Source organism: Aplidium turbinatum, chromosome 1, assembly GCF_918807975.1.
Source record: "Aplidium turbinatum chromosome 1, kaAplTurb1.1, whole genome shotgun sequence".
Taxonomy (NCBI): domain Eukaryota; kingdom Metazoa; phylum Chordata; class Ascidiacea; order Aplousobranchia; family Polyclinidae; genus Aplidium; species Aplidium turbinatum.
In genome coordinates, this window is record NC_137472.1 from 63357656 (window position 1) to 63381801 (window position 24146).

At 35.6% G+C, this 24146-nt stretch overlaps 1 protein-coding gene and 1 pseudogene across 2 annotated transcripts in view; both read right to left on the reverse strand.

Moving 5' to 3' along the window:
• The window catches only part of LOC145788310 (uncharacterized), a 43370-nt pseudogene extending 19539 nt beyond the window's left edge, over nt 1–23831 (reverse strand). The window contains exons 1-9 of the transcript XR_014291507.1: nt 23736–23831; nt 23236–23466; nt 18051–18247; nt 17009–17197; nt 14562–14667; nt 13905–14010; nt 13337–13450; nt 8254–8403; nt 7697–7878 (exon numbers count right to left, since the gene is read on the reverse strand). The product of XR_014291507.1 is annotated as an uncharacterized LOC145788310 (transcript). The remainder of the gene's footprint in view (nt 1–7696; nt 7879–8253; nt 8404–13336; nt 13451–13904; nt 14011–14561; nt 14668–17008; nt 17198–18050; nt 18248–23235; nt 23467–23735) is intronic.
• Nucleotides 478–8994, reverse strand: LOC145765471 (uncharacterized). Its single transcript, XM_082577331.1, has 6 exons — nt 8919–8994; nt 5655–5822; nt 4746–4871; nt 4071–4238; nt 2729–2861; nt 478–2345 (listed from the first exon to the last, which is right to left on the reverse strand). The coding sequence occupies exons 2-5, from the start codon at nt 5811–5813 to the stop codon at nt 2784–2786; spliced, it is 531 nt and encodes a 176-aa protein (XP_082433457.1). The 5' UTR covers nt 5814–5822; nt 8919–8994; the 3' UTR covers nt 478–2345; nt 2729–2783.
• Nucleotides 23832–24146: the final 315 nt, after the last annotated feature.

Below are 24146 nucleotides of genomic sequence, written 5' to 3' on the forward strand. Positions count from 1 at the left end.
CAAACAGCCTATACTACCTGCCTTGACATAAAAAGCACGTGCAACAAGATCGAAGCAGCGAAAAAAACCTCCTTCCTCTAAGGTCAAACACAACTAAAAGACTTGCAAAACCAATTGTCGCTTCGATCTGACTGACTCAAACTGACGTCATAATCCGCGTGTTGCGCAATGCAATCCGCCATTGCAGGAGCGTGGCCAAAAATACAAGCGCGTGGAAAACCATACTTTTGATAATTTTTATTGAGATAAATATAGCCTTAAAAAGTAAGGGCGAGGTTGGTATTTATAGATTGAAACATGCTCTTTCAGATAAAGTGCGGTCAATGTCATCGTGCAGTTGCACTTTAAGATTATAAAAATGAGGTTAACCCTTTGAGGACCGCTGGGACACATGTGTTCCATGCACTTAGCCGATTACACCGCAATTAACTAAAAAATGTGCCACTGCTGATACCTTAACGTAGTATTGGATGTCTATCCTTCAAAGAAAATTGGAAACTCTGAATCATTTTTCTTGGTGTTATTTCAGTTTGAAAACAGTGAAGAGTTGAGGTTACAAGTGCGCTTTTTCCCTTCAAATTTGCGAAGCATATTTATTTACATTTGTCCAAGCTCGAGTTGAAATTTGCAAAATACTTCCCGGAAAAATTTTTCAAACTACGAATGGATTCGTGATCCTTTCGTAGTAGGAAATCTGGCAAATTTTTGGATTTAATGAATGACGATTATCCAAGTTTGGTGAAAGAAAGCACTGCGAATTATTATCCCATCTATCAGCTATGTCGTATTGATGTGAAGCAAGAGTTTCTGCCTTGGCGGTGGTAAAACCAAATACCGATCTCGAATAAACAATGAAAGAGAAATGCGGGTGGCCATTTCAAAAATTCTCCCAAGATTCAATGAACTTTGTGAAAACAAACAAGCCCACACGTCACATTAAATAATATGCATTGCTTTTTAGTGTTGTGTCAATAAACAAAACTTTAATCTTAAGTTTCTTCATTTACTTTTATTTGCTGGTGCGTCGCAAGTCCAAAAAACTTTTGCAGAGGCGTCGCAACAAAAAAAAGTTTGAGAACCACTGGTCTAAACCGTAAGAACACAATTTATTTGCAAAAGATTGGGCTACTGTAAGAGTTGCTTAACAAAATGTTTTGTCTTATTCTGTATTCTACTATAACTTATATTCTATATAATTTTGTGTGAAACAAATTATGAGTTTATGATGAGTTTAGAAAGCAAATTAATGCACGAGGCACATCTTGTAAAGGCGAAAGATTTGTAATAGCTTCATATTGATAAAGAGAAATAAAACATAGTAACTTTAGCGGATTTAACATACTTTATTTCACACAAAATATAACATAATTAAAATAAAATAAACTCAAACGTTTTCGACACGTACGTGTGTCCTCATCAGGAATTAAATCTGCAATACATAAAATGAAAAATCAAACGCAAGAATCAAACATTAAAATCAAACAAACATTTAAGAATCAAACGTAACAATCCATCTCTCAACCGGCAGTTATTCGCCTGTGGCTCATCGTTCCTTTTGTGTGTGTTCTAATTGTTTTGTCCAATGCCTGTAGTCTACACCTCACGTGATCTGTTTCCTACCGCATAATTTACTCGCAATCATTCTCGTATCATTTGTTCAGTTTGTGCTTTCAGTCCAGAGTGTCGTTACAGTAACAGTGCATAGTCAAATTTATCTTACGATTTTTCATTTTATGTATTGCAGATTTAATTCCTGATGAGGACACACGTACGTGTCGAAAACGTTTGAGTTTATTTTATTTTAATTATGTTATATTTTGTGTGAAATAAAGTATGTTAAATCCGCTAAAGTTACTATGTTTTATTTCTCTATGGTTCAACAAAGCAAACTCTCTACCAAAGCTTTATAATTGATAAAGCTTTGGTAAAAAATTCGCTTTGTTGTACCGCAGACACACAAAAAAAAGTAACTTTAATGAGTTTACCATGTTTTATTTTTCATACCCAAAGAACATACAACATAATTAAATTGCAAATTTAATTACGTTGTATTTCTTTTTGTACATTAAATATAAAATACCTGCATGTTAAAACCTATTAAAGTTACATTTCTGTCTTCTATTAACATCACTACCAAGCTGATACAGTTGGTTTAAAGTTTACTTTCGCCGTTGAGTTTCTTTTTCCTCTGCGTCATGTTTGGACTTTGCCAAGAAACTTTCTCTTTCTTTCTGGAGGAATTGTGTCTTAGCTTCAAGCTCTTGTTGGACTTGTTGTAGCAGCCTGATGGTGGCTTTACACTCGTTCACATCCATTTCTCCATCTCGGAGCCTTTCGTTCTGAATCTGAACTCCACAACATCATGATAAGTTTAAGTTTTCATTCCGAGGTTGAAATGTTTTACGTTAATTGCATGAGGTCAGAAGTCAATTGAGAGCTCGCAAAAACTAAAAGTTTTCTGTTTGCATAACATCAATAGAACAAATAAAGTATAAATCGAAAAAACAATCAAACCACTGTTAAAACTGATTCAAGGACTTGTTTTATTATTTCATCATGAAATGAATCAATTGCTGTGAACTTGTGATCTATTAAAGGTTCAGTATTGTGTATGAAATGGCAACTAGCCTATTGTGTGTTTTCGATTTAGAAACAAATGGTGTTTTATTTTTTTTCTCCATCAAAGCATTTCAATCAAACACAAACAGGATTGTTATCCAATAATTACCTCCATTGTCTGTTAAGCGTCAGCCAACTTTTTCAAGAGCAATTCCCTTCTGGACTCACTGTCGTCCAAAGCGTCTTGAAAGTTGTTCCTCTCTAGCTCTACCACGCGGGATGGTTGCCACAAAGATGGAGATCTGAGTTCAACAAAGCGCAATTAGAATGATGTTCCTTAAATTGTTGCCACAAAGATGGCGATCTGAGTTCAACAAAGCGCAATTAGAATGATGTTCCTTAAATGGTTGCAACAAAGATGGCGATCTGAGTTCAACAAAGCGCAATTAGAATGATGTTCCTTAAATTGTTGCCACAAAGATGGAGATCTGAGTTCAACAAAGCGCAATTAGAATGATGTTCCTTAAATTGTTGCCACAAAGATGGCGACCTGAGTTCAACAAAGCGCAATTAGAATGATGTTCCTTAAATGGTTGCAACAAAGATGGCGATCTGAGTTCAACAAAGCGCAATTAGAATGATGTTCCTTAAATTGTTGCCACAAAGATGGAGATCTGAGTTCAACAAAGCGCAATTAGAATGATGTTCCTTAAATTGTTGCCATAAAGATGGCGATCTGAGTTCAACAAAGCGCAATTAGAATGATGTTCCTTAGTGCGTGACACGATGCTTTGTTTGTAACAAAATATTTAGAAGTTTATTGATTACTTTCAATACGCGAGACGCAAGATGGCCAAAATCCAAAAAGGCCAAAATCCAAAGTTGAGGAAATCATTAGTTAATGTACAGAACTGAGTTATTAAAACGTTCTAGAAAATTCTAGTTATAGCTTACTTTTGTTTAAAAGAAATCTTAGATTTTCATGACCTTGAGGTTTAGGAGTACGTTAACCTGGTAGCAACTAACAACTAGTAGGCTTATTTGTTCCACAACATCCGGTACAAGATAATGAGAGTTAGTTGTGAATCTTCAACCAATTTGTAAAGATTTGATAGAGAATTTGCTTTGTTGAATCATAGACAGACAAAACAATGTAACTTTAGCGGGTTTAACATATAACATATTTTATTACACAACGAGACATAACATATTTAAAAATAAACTCAAACGTTTTCGACATGTACTTGTATCTTTCATCAGGAATAACTTTAAATCTGCAGTATACATAAAATGAGAATAATAAGATTAATCTGACTATGCCCTATAATGTTAAACGAGCTAAAGTTACTTTGTTTCGTCTGTCAATTTGTAAACGTAAACAAATAAAACCTCCCTCTGCACAGGTAGGTGAGATAGCTACGGAAATTGCCTGTAATCACGTGAAGGCGTGAAAGGTTTGACCAAACAGTGTCAGTTAAACTACTTGTTAAGCAAAATAAAAGCCAACAAACCGTTAAAGAATCTTCCTTTTCGCAGGCCAGCTGAGACTTTTGTGCTTTTAATAGCGCCGCCTTCTGCACGTCCATTTTGTGAGTCCCTTCCATTTCTTTAAGTTTTCTCTCCAGCGCGTCCACTTCCGGACGAAGTTGAAGAACTTCCTTAGTCAGCTGCTTGCAATGCTAGAACACAAAACACACGAGAATCAAAAATTATTTTGTCAAACTTGAATCAAATTATAAAAAAAGTAATCAAAAAAATAACTTGAAGAACTGCTGAAGTCACAACTATGACATTATAAGTTGCCACTAAAATAGTGTAGTTTGCTGATGAAATAATCTTTCTTCGTGAAAGCTTATTTCATTGAAAACACTAACCGGTAAAATATTATACAATAGGCGACTTAGTTCTCTCTGGTTCAGCATATTTTTACTTATATCTTTTTGAAAATTCTCTTTTTTGACAATTCTCACCACTCAGCTATGCAGCTGACACAAGAAGTCATTGAACTCAAGTTCAATCGATGGATGCCGTTAAAATAAGACAATTGCAAAACAAATAAACAAAAAATGAATCTGTCTTTTCTTTTAATGAGTGGGTGTCAATGCCTTTGTTATTAACTGTTATATCATATACACTCAACAGCTACTCATCCAATGTTTTGTTACATCATCAAACAAAATTCCAACCTTTCTGCTTTCGACGAGCTGGTTTTTATTTGAATCATTTTCCTCCGACGACTTTGCCATCTCCAGCCTCGTCTTCGCCAGATCCGCGTGAAGTTCCGTGTTGTCGTCTTCAAGCGTCACTTTCGCCTGGTGACGTAACAGTATCGATGAATGCGAATACGTCACAGACACTGAACAAAATCTTAATGCAACTAAACGCAATAAAGACGAGGTGGAAATGCCACATGGAAATTTTATCTTGATTAGTCAAATCTTAAGTAATATCCATCACCATTAAATATTCAATATTATGTAGGCCTATATGGAACAATTATTAATAATTAATTAATTAAGAATTCATAATTATTAATATTTTTAACCTCAATCAGTAATAGTGTCATCACCACCTAAACTCCAACTTTTAATCGCTTCATAAATAATAATGTTGTTTTACATTTCACGATTTCCTTCATTTTTGTAGTCCTGTTGTTTGTCTGAGATCCATTTCATGTTTTCAATAATTCTAAGCAAATCGTGCAGCTGGTGGTTAAGTTGATAATGAGTTGTTTTAATATTCATGCTTTATGTCCATCGATGGTGACAGGAAGTAGACTTTAAAAACTAATTTTTGGATTCGTTGTAAGTCTTGTAAACTTAGCCGAAACGTTGTTGTTGTTGTTGTCGTATCTAGGTTGTCGCCCGGTGGTTGAACGGGAAGACAAGGAAGCCAATCGTCATGTCCACCTTCCGGTTGGTCTTTAAGTGTCCTGCACACAGCAGCATGCTCTTGAGTGGTGTCAAACCAGTGCCTTTTGAGTGTCGTTTCAGGCCTTCGCCACTTGGCCATGCAGCCCAAACGACGCAAATGGAAGTGGGAAAAGCATTGGGAATTCTTGATGACTTGTCTTGTTTCATTTGTGGAACACCAACCTGTTTCAATTCTTGATTGATTTCCTTGATCGAATTGAGAGTTTTCTCCAACTCACTGCTGTGCTTTAGCGCCCTCTCCCGGTCACTTTGCAACTCCATGTGACTTCTTCTTAATTCTATCAAATCATTTCCTTGCTTTTTCATCTTATCTCGGCACATGGAGAACTCCTGGGAAGAAATAGACAAAATAAAAACAAAAATATGAGTTAGTTCTTTTATGATAGAGCAGGGTTTTTTTTCTCGGTTTCTATTGGGTAACTTATCCATTTGGAAATAGGACAAACATCTCAACGGCTGAACTTTGTCTTCAAAGTGCTCTTTTCAATACCTAAAACAATCTTTTTATGAAGCCCTGAATATTTCAAATAAAATCAAGCATTAGATGGCTAAACTGAAGTTTCACGAACAGCAGCGTCCGAAATACAGTATATTAAAAATTACAAAGAGTCAGAAAAGTTCACTTTAACAACAATGGTCATGGACAATCTTGAAAAACTCAATTCAGTTCAGTTTGTTTTATTTTTGACCATCACAACGAAAAAACAATATAATATGAGAAAGAGAAGGTCTAAATCGAACTCTACAAGGCAATAGCAAGTTTTGTCACAATTTGTACAGCACAGCAATTGCTTTTGTTAACAAGGTTTGTCTTTGGAAAACGCAGCTTGCAGGTGGTATTACAACACATTTCCCAACGCTATCTGACCATCGAACCAATGGATCATTTGAAGCATACAGCAGACTTATCAGTAAATTTAATTGATGAGTTCAACCGCCGCATTAACGGAATGAATTTATTTTTCCCAATGATGAACATGTTTGCAAATCCTATTGCAGTTAATGTGGCCACTGCTCCTGATAATTTTCAATCGGAGTTGTTAGACATGCAGTCACATATCGAGCTCAAACAATTATTTCAAAATGAAGACCTACTTGAATTTTGCAGTCGAGTTCCAGAGGGAAAGTATCACAACTTGAAAACAAATGCCCAGAAAAACGCCTCTGTATTTGGATCAACTTACGTATGTGAAGCACTTTTTAGCAGAATGATCAGAATCAAAAATAAATATCGCAATCGGTTGACCGATGACCATCTCAAGCAGCTACTGCATACTGCATCCTCGGCAATTGTGCCTCGCTTTGACAAACTTGTTAAAGCTCAAAGCCAATGCCAAGTTGGACATTAAATTGATTTGTGTTATTTTTCTTGTTAGTGTTGCTATTCGTTGGTACATGCTTTCATGCTTTAAAATTTTCATTATAATTACTTGAGTGTTTTCATGCGACTCCATACGTACTCTGAAGTTTGAAATTCGGCCCCGACACCAAAAAAGGTTGGGAACCACTGGTCTATTCTGTAAATAAAAATTGAACCACATATCGTCACTGTATCAAGTTGAAAGCTCAAATTGTAGAACTTATGCCTTCACCTAATTTGTGAGAGCGGTAAAGCAACAACCCTCAGTAAATTAATGGTTGGTACATTTTGCAAAAGTGACATTGTTTTGTAGCAATAAATTTTTAACATCCAGTAAATCAGCATCATATTAGTTAGCAGTGAAAGTCTAAACAGTAAGAACACAATTTTTTTGCAAAAGATTGGGCTACTGTAAGAGTTGCTTAACAAAATGTTTTGTCTTATTCTGTATTCTACTATAACTTATATTCTATATAATTTTGTATGAAACAAATTATGAGTTTATGATGAGTTTAGAAAGCAAATTAACGCTTCGTGTTAAGTTTGCAAAGCAAATTAATGCACGAGGCACATCTTGTAAAGGCGAAAGATTTGTAATAGCTTCATATTGATAAAGCTTTTGTTGTACCGCAGACATACAAAATAAAGTAACTTTAATGAGTTTACCATGATTTATTTTTCATCCCCAAAAAACATACAACATAATTAAATTGCAAATTTAATTATGTTGTATTTCTTTTTGTACAATAAATATAAAATACCTGCATGTTAAAACCTATTAAAGTTACATTTCTGTCTTCTATTAACACCACTACCAAGCTGATACAGTTAGTTTAAAGTTTACTTTCTCCGTTGAGTTTCTTTTTCTTCCGCGTCATGCTTGGACTTTGCCAGGAAACTTTCTCTTTCTTTCTGGAGGAATTGTGTCTTAGTTTCAAGCTCTTGTTGGACTTGATGCAGCAGCCTGATGGTGGCTTTGCACTCGTTCACATCCATTTCTCCATCTCGGAGTCTTTCGTTTTGGATCTGAGCTCCACAACATTATGATAACTTTAAGTTTTAATCCAGAAGTTTAATAGTTTAAGGTAATTGCATGAGGTCAGAAGACAATTGAAAGCTCGCAAAAACTAAAACTTTCCTGTTTGCATAACCTCAATACAACAAATAAAATATAAATCGAAAAAACAATCAAACCGCTGTTAAAATCGATTCAAGGACTTGCAATATCATTTCATCACAAAATGAATCAATTGCTGTGAACTTGTGACCTATTAAGGTTCATTATTTTGTTTGCAATAGCAACAATTGAGTGGTTTCAATTTCGATACAAATGGTGTTTTACTTTTTTCTCCATCAAAACATTTCAATCAAGCACAAACAGGATTGTTCTACAATAATTACCTCCATTGTCTGTTGAGCGTCAGCCAACTTTTTCAAGAGCAATTCCCTTCTGGACTCACTGTCGTCCAAAGCGTCTTGAAAGTTGTCCCTCTCTAGCTCTACCACGCGGGATGGGTACCACAAAGATGGAGATTTGAGTTCAATAAAGCGCTCAGACGATTTTAACTCTTTTGCATTCAGCATAGTATTATAATGATGTTCCTTAGTGCGTGACACAGTGCTTTGTTTTGTAACAAAATATCTTTCAACACGCGAGTCGCAAGATTTAAAATATCAAGTTTATTGAGGCCAAATACTTGAAATTTGGAAATTTTTTAAGTTTTAGGAAATTGTATCAGAAATCGAACCTTGCAAGGAAAACCGGCAGAATCGCCTGGGTTTCCCAATCAAATTACGGAAAAACTCTGGACGCGATTAAAGCTGATTCAACATCACAATCATTGTTTGTTTTCGTAGCCGCCTCATGCCTTGTAGCGGTATATTTGAATCAAGATGATAGTAAGGAGCCCCGTCTATGCCCACTTTCAAATGTAACCACACCCACTTTCAAATATGTCCACACCATGGCCACCTGGAGATGCGGCCTGATTTATCACATTTTGCAGATTTTGATTACAGATAGGAATTAAAAAAATACATATTTAATCTTTGATGAAAACACTTACTTGTTGTGTCTTCTGGTTCTTCTCCAACTCCGAGAAGGCATGATTCTTTTCCTTTTCCAGCAGTTCCCCTCGTTGCCTAGCAACGTTCAACCTCTCTTTGGTCGTGTTCAGTTCCGAAGTGGTCGCAGATTGAGTCTACGAGGTTGAAGAACTCAATACACGTTTGTTGATGCGTATGAGAATTGCGAAGCCAGTAGGTAAAAATAAGAAACGAAACAACAATGAAAACTTGTTAAACATAATAATCTTCAACATTGACAGCGGTATGTTTGAAGGTGGACACGAAGATTGATTGATTGAATCTTTTATCCTAGAACTGGGAAAGCTTCTCGCAGAGCTTAATCTTAACAGTTTCGCATACTTATAGACTTATGGAGGCTTTGAATCATTGACGCACGCCCGGTCACCGAGATTGACAGAATGAAGTTTCCGATAGTTGAAATCTTGTTGCAGGGAAATTATTCCATCCATTAGATGCCGCTGAATGGAGAGCAGTCTTTAACTTGCGTTGCTCAAGCGCCCACCCCGAGAGTCGAACCAGCGCCGCCTGATCTTGAAGCTTCTTCGTTCCAAAAGTCACGAAGTTAGGCTTCCTTGCTTTCCCATCCACTTACTATAAATCTCAACCACAGAGCATAAAGTTACTATACCTACATACGACTAAAGCACAACAACTGTACAGTATAAATTGGAAATAGTTGCCAACCTCTGTAATATCTTTTAACTTGTTGTTTGAAATCTGCAATTGATTTGTGCAAATGTTCAAGAGTGACGTGGTGTTGTTGTTTGTCTGCCAGCATCAGCTCAAGTTGGCAACGGAGCCGGTTCGATTCCCGATTCAGTTCATCTATTCTGTAAATAAAAATTGAACCACTTGTCGTCACTGTATCAAGTTGAAAGCTCAAATTGTAGAACTTATGCCTTCCCCTAATTTGTGAGAGCGGTATAGCAACAACCCTGTCAGTAAATGAAAGGTTGGTACATTTTGCAAAAGTGACATTGTTTTGTAGCATCAATAAATTTTTAACATCCAGTAAATCAGCATCATATTAGTTAGCAGTGAAAGTCTAAACCAGTAGTTCTTAAACTGTGCGTCGTTTCACTTTTCTAAGGGCGTCGCAGAATAGTTCGGTTTCTTGGTGAAACTCGGTTTAAGATTATAAAAATGAGGTTAACCCTTTGAGGACCGCTGGGACACATGTGTTCCATGCACTTAGCCGAGTACACCGCAACTAACTAAAAAAATTGCCACTGCTGATACCCTAACGTAGTATTGGATGTCTATCCTTCAAAAAAAATTGGAAACTCTGAATCATTTTTCTTGGTGTTATTTCAGTTTGAAAACAGTGAAGAGTTGAGGTTGCAAGTGCGTTTTTTTTCTTTCAAATTTGCGAAGCATATTTATTTACATTTGTCCAAGCTCGAGTTGAAATTTGCAAAATACTTCCCGGAAAAATTTTTCAAACTACGAATGGATTCGTGATCCTTTCATAGTAGGAAATCTGGCAAATTTTTGGATTCAATGAATGACGATTATCCAGGTTTGGTGAAAGAAAACACTGCGAATTATTATCCCATTAGCTACGTCGTATTGATGTGAAGCAAGAGTTTCTGCCTTGGTGGTGGTAAAACCAAATACCGATCACGAATAAACAATGAAAGAGAAATGCGGGTGGCAATTTCAAAAATTCTCCCAAGATTCAATGAACTTTGTGAAAACAAACAATCCCACACGTCACATTAAATATTGTGCATCGCTTTTTAGTGTTGTGTCAATAAACAAAACTTTAATCTTAAGTTTCTTCATTTACTTTTATTTGCTGGTGCGTCGCAAGTCCAAAAAACTTTTGCAGAGGCGTCGCAACAAAAAAAAGTTTGAGAACCACTGGTCTAAACAGTAAGAACACAATTTATTTGCAAAAGATTGGGCTACTGTAAGAGTTGCTTAACAAAATGTTTTGTGTTATTCTGTATTCTACTATAACTTATATTCTATATAATTTTGTATGAAACAAATTATGAGTTTATGATGAGTTTAGAAAGAAAATTAATGCACGAGGCACATCTTGTAAAGGCGAAAGATTTGTAATAGCTTCATATTGATAAAAAGAAATAAAACATAGTAACTTTAGCGGATTTAACTCAAACGTTTTCGACACGTACGTGTGTCCTCATCAGGAATTAAATCTGCAATACATAAAATGAAAAATCAAACGTAAGAATCAAACATTAAAATCAAACAAACATTTAAGAATCAAACGTAACAATCCATCTCTCAACCGGCAGTTATTCGCCTGTGGCTCATCGTTCCTTTTGTGTGTGTTCTAATTGTTTTGTCCAATGCCTGTAGTCTACATCTCACGTGATCTGTTTCCCACCGCATAATTTACTCGCAATCATTCTCATATCATTTGTTCAGTTTGTGCTTTCAGTCCAGATTGTCGTTACAGTAACAGTGCATAGTCAAATTTATCTTACGATTTTTCATTTTATGTATTGCAGATTTAATTCCTGATGAGGACAGACGTAGCCTACGTGTCGAAAACGTTTGAGTTTATTTTATTTTAATTATGTTATATTTTGTGTGAAATAAAGTATGTTAAATCCGCTAAAGTTACTATGTTTTATTTCTCTATGGTTCAACAAAGCAAACTCTCTACCAAAGCTTTATATTGATAAAGCTTTGGTAAAGAATTCGCTTTGTTGTATCGCAGACACACAAAATAAAGTAACTATAATGAGTTTACCATGTTTTACTTTTCATACCCAAAGAGCATACAACATAATTAAATTGCAAATTTAATTATGTTGTATTTCTGTTTGTACATTAAATATAAAATACCTGCATGTTAAAACCTATTAAAGTTATATTTCTGTCTTCTATTAACACCACTACCAAGCTGATACACTGAGTTTAAAAGTTACTTTCGCCGTTGAGTTTCTTTTTCCTCCGCGTCATGTTTGGACTTTGCTAAGAAACTTTCTCTTTCTTTCTGGAGGAATTGTGTCTTAGTTTCAAGCTCTTGTTGGACTTGTTGCAGCAGCCTGATGGTGGCTTTGCACTCGTTCACATCCATGTCTCCATCTCGGAGCCTTTCGTTCTGAATCTGAACTCCACAACATCAGGTTAACTTTAAGTTTTCATTCCGAGGTTTAAATGATTTACGTTAATTGCATGAGGACAGAAGACGAAAGCTCGCAAAAACTAAAAGCTTCCTGTTTGCATAACCTCAATAGAACAAATAAAGTATAAATCGAGAAAACGATCAAACTGCTGTTGAAATCGATACAAGAACTTGTAATTATTGTTTCATCATGAAATGAACCAATTGTTGTGAACTTATGATCTAATAAGGTTCATTATTGTGTGTGAAATGGCAACAATTGAGTGGTTTCAATTTCGATGCAAATGGTGTTTTACTTTTTTTCTTCATCAAAACATTTCAATTAAACACAAACAGAATTGTTCTCCAATAATTACCTCCATTGTCTGTTGAGCGTCAGCCAACTTTTTCAAGAGCAATTACCTTCTGGACTCACTGTCGTCCAACGCGTCTTGAAAGTTGTCCCTCTCTAGCTCTACCACGCGGGATGGTTGCCACAAAGATGGAGATCTGAGTTCAATGAAGCGCTCAGACGATTTTAACTCTTTTGCAGCCAGCATAGTATTAGAATGATGTTCCTTAGTGTGTGACACAGTGCTTTGTTTTGTAACAAAATATCTAGAAGATTATTGATCACTTCCAACATGCAAGTCGCACGATGTAAAATATCAAGTTTATTGAGGCCAAATACTTGAAATTTGGAAAAATTTTAAGTTTTAGGAAATTGTATCAGAAATCGAACCTTGCAAGGAAAACTGGCAGAATCGCTTGGGTTTCCCGATCCAATTGCGGAAAAACTCTGGACGCGATTAAAGCTGATTCAACATCACAATCATTGTTTGTTTTCGTAGCTGCCTCATGCCTTGTAGCGGTATATTTGAATCAAGATGATGTTAAGGATGCCCGAGTCTACGCCCACTTTCAAATGTAACCACACCCACTTTCAAGTATAGCCACACCCACTTTCAAATATAGCCACACCCACTTTCAAGTATAGCCACACCCACTTTCAAGTATAGCCACACCCAGTTTCAAACAAGGACGCTGTTTATCGATAAATGTTAAATCTATGAGGTTATTACGAGCGCCCCCATTAACTGGTCAAGCCGTCTACCAGTAATTATAGAGTCAGTTTCATCTTTCATGGTAAACAAATCAAACAATATAAAGTCAAGCTTAACTAAAAATTCAATCAAAATTATTTCATTGAAGAATGAATTAAATGGATCATTTTTGACAGTTTTCATAAATCTTTTACTTCCCAGTGTTACCACATGAGAAATTACCATTTCATCCTGGCGACATGTAGGCTACTTACCTTCTGATTGGGGAAGGAGACTGGGAACGAATGGGAGACGGCGAACGGCGCGCTCTGATTGGTCCGTTGTAGATGCTTCCATGATCAGCAGACCGTGACCATCGATCATTCTGGTTGGATTTAAAGAAAATAACTGTGTTAAAAAAATTGTAGTTACAAAAGTATCCGTTTACAAAATTATGATACTTAGGTTACCTACTTGTACCAGTACCACGTACCTAAATGTACCATGAACCTAATATACCATAATATATCTGGTCAAAATTGAGACAGATTATACTGCAGTGAAAAGGTAAGGATCTACATACCACAAGAAACAAAAACGTAGATTTAAAGCAAACACAATAATAACGAGATTTCTCACCTGTAGATACGTTTCCAACAAACGACAGTCTGTTTAAAACACTTTAGAAGTGAAATTGTAACAATTTTAGAAGTGTAACAACACGGTAAGCCTAATGACTTACAAGAACTAATGTTATCCTTCACTGAAAGGCATGTTAGTTTCTGACGAGGAACAAGTAGTTTAAGATGAACATCAGAGCGAAGATCGCAATTACAAACCTTCAAGTAGGATTGCTGTCTGTACGTGTCTTCAAGCACTTGCATCGCTCTCCTAACGGCTGCCGATGGTGTTGAAGCACGACTACGAGAGGGCGCCATAACATCTCTGCCAGAAAAATGTTAAAAATTAGAAGTGAAATCAAGTGTTTGGAATCAAATCAAAGTTCTCAGTTCACACAAATAAACCATTTAACATAAAGTTGAAAGTGAGGCTGAAGATGAAACAAATTGCATAACCAGTGAAGCATGACCGATGCCAGGTGTCTGTGTGTTGGTTGTCTTAAACAACATTCTAAATCATCAGTTGGGTTGCTGCTGTGCTGTGTTTGCACTTTTTAAAAAACAAATTTGAATGTCTTATAGAGATATTCTTTTTGATTCAATTGGAATAATATACTTAACATTTTCTACCCTTACCTTGACAAAAAACATAATGGTAGTTTTGAAAGACGTCAAAGCCTACGTCATCACTTAAACCCATTGGTAGCTTTGACTTGTTGACATGCTTATCAACCCAACCAGAAATATAGACAATAAAAAAACTATAGTTTGAACTGAACCTGCATTGTCTTCCTGCACAATTATGTAGAGATACTTCTCGATTGGGTTCGGCAATCCAATTTACTCCACGAGAAAGCATTACATCCTTTCACCCACCTTGGTTCGTTATATTCACTTGTATCCAAGTAGGAATCAGCTCTCGACCTTGTACGACCACGAGAGGGCGGTCGTAAGTGATAATCCCACAGAGATGAGTCCATGCCTGGAAGCAGACACTTGTTCATTGCACTCGTCATGTCTAAGCTAAAGCAGAGCGGATGAAATTGTTTGTACAAAAACTATTCTACATCATTGGGCTCTTTTTTCAGATAAAAATTTATTTATTTTTTACATTTATTCAATGTTTGCAGACGTTGAATCAATGTAAAAATGATTGATTTTTTTATTGGAGAAGAAAATAATGTTTATTTTATAGCTATAAACGGAACACAGAATCTTATGAAGATGCAAGATTTATCGTTCGGCCACAAACAAGTGACCGATTGAAATTTACAGCATGATGTTGTCTGATGGCAAACTATAAATAACCATTGGGAAATAATCTCTAAGGATTGGCTGCTGTCCCATTCAGTTGCTGAGATAACTATGCCCCAAACATTTAATACTTTAGCTGTTCCCTAACTCACAGCCACATGACGTAATAAAGCTCGCGATGTTTTTGTCACCCAACATATCCCAGGGCCACTGATGATCTCATCACAAGGCTACATCACTTCCACAAAAACTGTATTCATGTTATTGCAACTACTTACGAAACTCCCGCAACTTTGTTGGAGAGGGTTGGCATCTTATATGCAATTCCATTAACAAAACCAAGAAACTAAAGCCTCTAATGTTCGAATAAGTTAAACGCAATGTGCATATGGTTGGCAAAGCTTTTTTTTAGTTCTAAAAACTTTTTTGTCTGCCCATGAGAGCATGGCTAAACACCTTTATAGATGTAATATGCTTGAAATGCGATACCCGCCCGGTTTTACTGAGCAGTGACAACTTTCAGTTAACTTTTTTGTCTATCGTGTCGTCGATCAAACGATATAATTATGTTTGTATTAAGTTACTCCCAGAGAGAAATATCCGTAATTTTTACATTGATTCAACGTCTGCAGACGTTGAATCAATGTAAAAATGATGTATTTTGTTGTTTGGGTTAAACTTCACAAGTAATACAGAGAGGATGCTATTGCTTCCTGATAACAAATAGAAAGAGTTGGAAGAGTCAAACCGTGCTTGGTATTTTCTAACTCTTCCAGCAATCGCATGTAAAGCGAAAGATTATTGTCACTAAGTAAATCGATACTTTTTACATTGATTCCACGTAGAACCAATGTGAAATCAATGTAAAAATCATTCATTGTTTATCTGGGTTGTTGTTGATAAGAAAAACTTATAAACAAAACTATTTGAATTTAGTATCGTTGGACAATGAAGGGATAACATGCCGTTTGCGCAATGCTTCAATCTCAACAAAGATAGAAGTGCTTTGGATTGCCGCAATGCTTTCTAAAAATAATCACTTTAATCTTTTGAATCACCACATTGGTTCACTGAGGCTACTTTATTAGCCTATTTCATGTTACTACAAAATATTAAAAGAGCAGCATATTATAGGGTGCTGCAAAAGAGCAAAACAGCATATTATAGGTACAATCAAAAGAGCATGTCAACATAAATGCTAAATGACAAAAATTGTCACAGCCACACTGCTTATTCGTGGCTAACAAAAAGATCATAAACATACCACAAAGCAATCACATCCAGTTAAACGGTGAGTGAAATATTGCATAGGGTGCCGTATATATAGTTTAGGAACCACTTGTAATTTCTTAAGGAGCAGAGTAAAACATCAACAACACCGCCAAACCGTACTGCATAAATGCACTCGATAGTCTGTATACAGGCAAAAGTGTAACCAGAAGTTATCAGTACTGTGTTTCAGGTTTGTTAGTTTTCATTTTTAAAATACTATAATCACAAATCACACAAACTTACTAAAACTGGTTTATAGCAAGGTTACCGATTACAAAAAAATTCGATATCATTTGAACAGGAAAACACAAGAAAATAACTGCAGTACCATATACTCTTTTTTTTTATCTTTTTACATCATCTAGCTCCATTAATACTTACCGGTAATCAATCAAAGTGCGACGTGAAGGTAAAATCAAAATTTGCCTTAATTTATCATAACAAGAGGCGATTTTCATTGGTAAATTTAAAGCAAATCTAAAGAAAAAAGCAACACATTCAAAAAGCGTAAAATTTCATCAGCTGCAAACTGCATTTTTCATTAACCATGCATATCTGGTTAATCAACCAAAGTTTGTTAATCGTTATAGGTTCAGCGAAGAATTTTTCAACTTTGTAAGAAGAGTTGTAGATAGTGACTGAAGCTGGGTTACTAAAGTAACCTTGAAAACTGAACCGGGTAACTCAATTTCCAGTTTTATTTCATGCATCATGTATGTTACTTTTAGTTTGTTAAGAGTGTTTAATTTATAATTTAATTGCTTCGTTTGCACTATAGGTGAAGTGTTAACAATTACCTGATGATATCTGGATGAAATCGTAGTCCATTTTTACGTTGTTTTTGCATTTTCAATTGTTCCCAATAAAACAGGGAATAAAACGAGTCAGAATTTCGTTCCATAAGCTGATGAATATTTGAAGCAATTGGAGAATCAAATGCAACAATATCTTCCTTTCTGGATAACTTTTGTTTTATTCTTGCAATTCTAAACATGTATATTCGTTTTACAAAGATGTTATGCTGTTGAAAATGCAAAATTTGCAATGTTTGCAAATATCACCATCAGAACCCACAATGATGACAAGACATGAAGGTGAACAGTAAACATCAGTTTGAAGTAAAGAATCATCACACTCTCAAGTTGAAATCACATGGCGAATAGCATTTTTGAAGTTAAAAGAAAATCACTCCAAAACAAAAAGTAACTTTAGCAGTACATTTACAAGGGGTCTGCTACTATTCGGCGAGTCTAATTCGGCTAGTCCGATTCTGCGAGAGCCCTTTTCGGCGATTTTTTGAATTTTTTTTTTAAAATTATCGGGTACAGTAGCCTAATTAAATATTATTGCCGCTTTTACATCGTTTTAACTTCGCTAAACGTTGAGATAAGTCCCTAACCCCAACCCCTAAAACGGCAATGATAATTAGGCTACGGTACCCAATAATTTAAAAAAAATTGCCGAATAGGGAACTCGCCGAAAAGGGCTCTCGCCGAATCGGACTAGCCGAATTGGGCTGGCCGAATCGGACTTGCCGAAACGGGCCATTCCGTTTACAAGTATATTAATTTAGCTAGGTTAGGTTCGCTTACGCTTAGCGGGTCTAGAAGTTTAGGCTCACATTATGCTTACAACCGGTAAATAATCAAGCCTTTCTGCAATTTCACATAACAATGTCATAAAAACACCACAGTAATGCAACTGTGGTGACCCTCCATGCAAACACAGACAAGGTAAGAACTGTAAACTAGAAAGTAATTTTGATTAACAACCTTGAGAAATGATACACATTGAATAAAAACACAATTAGCAATTTGTACAGTATCGCAGCAAACAAACCTGAACAGTGAACATAAATGAGAAAGAAGAGGTAACACTCTTTGTAAAAAAGTCTTGATTGTGCAAGTGCGGATATCTGGCATGTCAACTGCAGCAATCGAACATTTAAATCCATGATAAAACAACTTGTATGAAAAATTGGCTGTAATAACTAATTCCAATATGGAAGAAACATCAGTTTTATAGCGAGCAACAATCTAAAATAAAGATGCATTAAAGTTAATGCTGGCTAACGCTAACGGGTCTGCTACTATTCGGTGAGTCCGATTCGGTGAGTCCGATTCGGTGAGTCTGATTCGGTGAGTTCCTAACCTCTAACCCTAACTCCAAACCTCTAACCCTAAAACGGCAATGATAATTAGGCCACGGTACCCGATAATTTAAAAAAAAAAAATTGAAAAAATCCCTCGTTAAGGGATCGGACTCACCGAATCAGACTCACCGAATCGGACTCACCGAAACGGGCCATTCCGAACGCTAACAGACTAACTTTAAAAGAATTGTTGGTAAAATGAAGGTTTGAACATATCTTTTCACCAAAGTTTTTGGTTGTCTTTTTTTACCAAAAACTCCAACTATAGTATTGCATTTAATGTATATATATGCCAAATCAATGTGCATACACAGTAGCCTACATTCAAACAACGTTTACCATGGTCGAAACTCTAAGAACGTATCAATTGCATTTAATGTATATGCCAATCCATGTGCATTGTGCATACACAGTAGCCTACATTCAAACAACATTTACCATGGTCGAAACTCTAAGAACGTATCAATTGCTGAAACATCTTTGGACAATTCACGAAGCAGGACATTAAGGCGCAAACAAAACGGCGCAGAAAAAACGACGCCAAAGTCAATGTATAGAACGATAATACTCTGCAACCATAACAAAAGTTTATGTGTGAATAAGGATTTTTGGAGCTGGTATACAAGTCCCCTCCACACCACCCTTGGCAACTCATGACAAAGAGGAATTGACCAAAACATGTGAACAAAATAAGGAATAAGTTCTGAGCTTGTTACGTTGACTTTGGCGCCGTTTTGTCTGCGCCGTTTTGCCTCTGTGCCATTTTGTATCTGCGCCGTTTTGCCTCTGGGTAAGTCTTTGTCAACTTGACCAGAAAAAAGGGAAAATGTAACCCATGGTCTCAGATTTTGATGAAACTTAGACACTTTGCAGAGCAAGTCATTCTGAGAAAAATGATACCAATCTCAGCAAAATCGGCTCAGCGGTTTTCGGGATATGGCCATTTAAAAATGAGGTGTTTTTGCGTTCGCTCAAGCATGAAATTAGTGAAAAGTTGGTACAACAATTTTTAAACGTAAATAAAACATACACCATTAATGGTACAAACTTCAAATTTTGTGAGAACTTAAGTTTGGTTGAAGTCAACACATTTACAAACTTTCAACAATTTTGGTCATGGTTGAATGATTTTGAAGACAAGTTAATATTGTTGTGGAATTGAAATCAATCAACCGTGACGTAACTTCCAAGCACTATACTGAAAAAGGCCCCTCTTCAATTTTTTCGAGTAATACATCATATGAAAGGTCTTGACTTCCCCTATACAGTGAAACAAAGATATCTTTGTGTATTTGAGAAAATCTAGGCGTAGTAAGTCGAAATGTACCATATACACAAAGTGGCTAAATTGATTGTTTTTATAATTGTTCAACAGTGCTTTGCTTCCCTTTTTTCCAATTATGCACAAAATATATACATTAGTAGACATAATAGGTAAGTTGAAAGCTTTGAATATCTTGCTTAGTCAATTAACCATACTATGACTACTGAAAATCAAAGCAAAGATTATTGAAATTCAATGTGTAAAATGTTTCACTTGAAATTGGTTTTTAATGATTGTATAGTTTAATGCCAGAAGGAAGTAAAACCAAGAATACTAATAGAGAAGTGGCTCTTTTTACCTGGTCCAAAGATGCAATTTAATTAACAAAAAAGGTTATCGTGCTTTGAGAAATTTTAAGAAAAACATAACGATATATCACAAAATTCGTCAGCAAAAGCCAAAGGATAATTATATTGAACTCTCATTGCAGTTTTGAACCATGATAACTTTTGGTCTGCTTTTTAATTTATATTCCCAATTTAAATAATTGGTTAAACTGGATATTAATGTATATATTATTTATTAGCTGATCTCCAATGAGTTTGAATTTGTTGCAAACATTGCATAGAAAATTGATATTGGTCTTGAGCAGTTGCAAGGGTTGGACTGTCTACAACACACAAAACATGTTCAAAAGGAATCCAACATTCGTCTTTGTTTCTTGGCCAATGAAAAGATGGAGACGGTCCATTAGGGTGCAGAAAATTTACAAAGATGTCACCATTTTCTGTGTCAACTACCAAAGTTACTCCAACATAACCACTTTCCATCATACATGGCTGCTACAAAGTTTCCTTGATTGATGCTTTTGTTGCTGTACTTGGTATCAAAGTTGAAAGTGTAATTATATGTGAGTTCATGTTCTTTTGATGCCAATTTTAGACTTGTCAACTGGTTCAAAGTAATGAAATCCTCTGGTTCCTTTTATTGTACTTGCTAGCTTCCACCGTTCTTCCAGACGTTTTCTTTCATTCGTCAAATCTTCCTTGAGAAGTTTTATGAAATGTATTGAAGGCAACTTTTCAGTGCAGTGATCCATCATTTCATCTAAAGTACCAATTTGATGATGTAGAGGTCTTCGTAAACTTTCCATATGGCAAAGAAAATTTCATTTGTGCCTGCACAAACATGATTTTGACCTGGAAACATCATGGTTTTTCTTTGCCACAATTATGGTAAGTCACCTTGCGATGGCACTGGGGGCACTGTGAAGCATTCAACAGCTATGGAAAGTTTACGAAGACCTCTACATCATCAAATTGGTACTTTAGATGAAATGATGGATCACTGCACTGAAAAGTTGCCTTCAATACATTTCATGAAACTTCTCAAGGAAGATTTGACGAATGAAAGAAAACGTCTGGAAGAAAGGTGGAAGCTAGCAAGTACAATAAAAGAAACCAGAGGATTTCATTACTTTGAACCAGTTGACAAGTCTAAAATTGGCATCAAAAGAACATGAACTCACATATAATTACACTTTCAACTTTGATACCAAGTACAGCAACAAAAGCATCAATCAAGGAAACTTTGTAGCAGCCATGTATGATGGAAAGTGGTTATGTTGGAGTAACTTTGGTAGTTGACACAAAAAATGGTGACATCTTTGTAAATTTTCTGCACCCTAATGGACTGTTTCCATCTTTTCATTGGCCAAGAAACAAAGACGAATGTTGGATTCCTTTTGAACATGTTTTGTGTGTTGTAGACAGTCCAACCCTTGCAACTACTCGAGACCAATATCAATTTTCCATGCAATGTTTGCAACAAATTCAAACTCATTGGAGATCAGCTAATAAGTAATTAATTTCTGTCATACATATGCTTTGAAATATATTATATATACATTAATATCCAGTTTGACCAATTATTTAAATTGGGAATATAAATTGAAAAGCAGCCCAAAAGTTATCATGGTTCAAAAGTGCAATGAGAGTTCAATATAATTATCCTTTGGCTTTTGCTGACGAATCTTGTGGTATATTGTTATGTTTTTCTTAAAATTTCTCAAAGCACGATAACCTTTTTCGTTGATTAAATTGCATCTTTGGGCCAGGTAAAAAGAGCCACTTCTCTATTAGTATTCTTGGTTTTATTTCCTTCTGGCATTAAACTATACAATCATTAAAAACCAATTTCAAGTGAAACATTTTACACATTGAATTTCAATAATCTTTGCTTTGATTTTCAGTAGTCATAGTATGGTTAATTGACTAAGCAAGATATTCAAAGCTTTCAACTTACCTATTATGTCTACTAATGTATATATTTTGTGCATAATTGGAAAAAAGGGAAGCAAAGCACTGTTGAACAATTATAAAAACAATCAATTTAGCCACTTTGTGTATATGGTACATTTCGACTTACTACGCCTAGATTTTCTCAAATACACAAAGATATCTTTGTTTCACTGTATAGGGGAAGTCAAGACCTTTCATATGATGTATTACTCAAAAAAATTGAAGAGGGGCCTTTTTCAGTATAGTGCTTGGAAGTTACGTCACGGTTGATTGATTTCAATTCCACAACAATATTAACTTGTCTTCAAAATCATTCAACCATGACCAAAATTGTTGAAAGTTTGTAAATGTGTTGACTTCAACCAAACTTAAGTTCTCACAAAATTTGAAGTTTGTACCATTAATGGTGTATGTTTTATTTACGTTTAAAATTTGTTGTACTAACTTTTCACTAATTTCATGCTTGAGCGAACGCAAAAACACCTCATTTTCAAATGGCCATATCCCGAAAACCGCTGAGCCGATTTTGCTGAGATTGGTATCATTTTTCTCAAAATGACTTGCTCTGCAAAGTGTCTAAGTTTCATCAAAATCTGAGACCATGGGTTACATAGCTTGGTCAAGTTGACAAAGACTTACCCCTCTGCGCCATTTTTTCTGCGCCGTTTTGTTTGCGCCTTAATGTCGTGGACCGGACAATTCAGTTTGCCTAATTTAGCATATTTCTATATCTACAAAAGTAAAATAAAGCAACTGATACCCTAAACATATTAACATGATAAAATGGTGAACATATTAACATGATATGGTGCACACAATCGACGCAAGATAACAAAATGATGAAGTATATAGATCACAAAGTTTGGTTTACTCATAACAAGAGATCAAACAATGAGCTAAATTTACAAACTAGTAAGTTGTACAAAATTTCTCATAAAGAAACTATGAAAGTTAATTAGTCTTAAGTCGGAATGGCCCGTTTCGGTGAGTCCGATTCGGTGAGTCCGATTCGGTTAGTCCGATTCGGTGAGTCCGATCCCTTAACGGGGGATTTTTTCAATTTTTTTTTTTAAATTATCGGGTACCGTAGCCTAATTATCATTGCCGTTTTAGGGTTAGGGGTTAGGAGTTAAGGTTAGGGGTTAGAAGTTAGGAACTCACCGAATCAGACTCACCGAATCGGACTCACCGAATCGGACTCACCGAATAGTAGCAGACCCGTCTTAAGTGGTAGGTATACATAATTTATATAACATCATATCACAACACACAACTCATTCTCCATTATGATAAAAATATTTTGCTTACTTGGGAATCAGAGACAGTAAAGTTCCAGTCAGATAAAGATTTTTCCCAACATTGTTTTTTAACAGATGCACAAATGCTGTTGAAATCTCGATGCACTACTGGAGTTGGTAAAGGATGTTTTACTATTTCTCGTCTTGGCTGTGTAGTGTGTAATCTGTTTTGGCACAGATTTTTGTGGCAAACACTCGGTAGAAATTGCTCCTACTTTGATACATTTCTTTCCATTTGGTTCTGAAAGAAATAAGTAAAGACAACACTTCAAACCTAAAAAAGTAAGATTTTTGTATGCAACATATTATGTGATACAATTCAAGGCAGTAGGCTAAGTAGGCTATCTAAGAACACCTGTATATATAAATTTAATTTCTCATTTCCACACCAAGTATAGACATTATTTACCATATGCAATAAGTACCCTACCGTACTACATGATCATTTAATATTTACAAGAATGTAAGGCACAACTACAGAAGCATATCCATGTTGGTCAGTGGTCATACTTCCTAATGCACTTGTGTTGTGAATGTAAGCAATTTTGAACAAATGAATTCCCAAAAACTGTGCCTTCACTTCATTGAAAACAATTTGATGCCAGTGCGACTCATATCCACAAGTAAAGCAGAGATTTTATCCATTAAAACATGCAACACCTGGTAGCAGCTGTAGTGTCCAAGAAACGCATAAAAAAGGCTTACCAATGAATCTTACCAATCTATTTGAATACAAGGCATGAAAAGAACTTAGGATTTAATAAACTTGTACCTAACTAAATGTAACATCAATAACCAATAACATCAATAACGAATTGTGACCAACAAGTAAAGGCTGAAAATGAGTTAAATTTGAAGCATTGTTTGTCCATTCCGTTTGTGGGAAAAGATTCTAAAACGTTTGCTCGCAAAATCGGACAG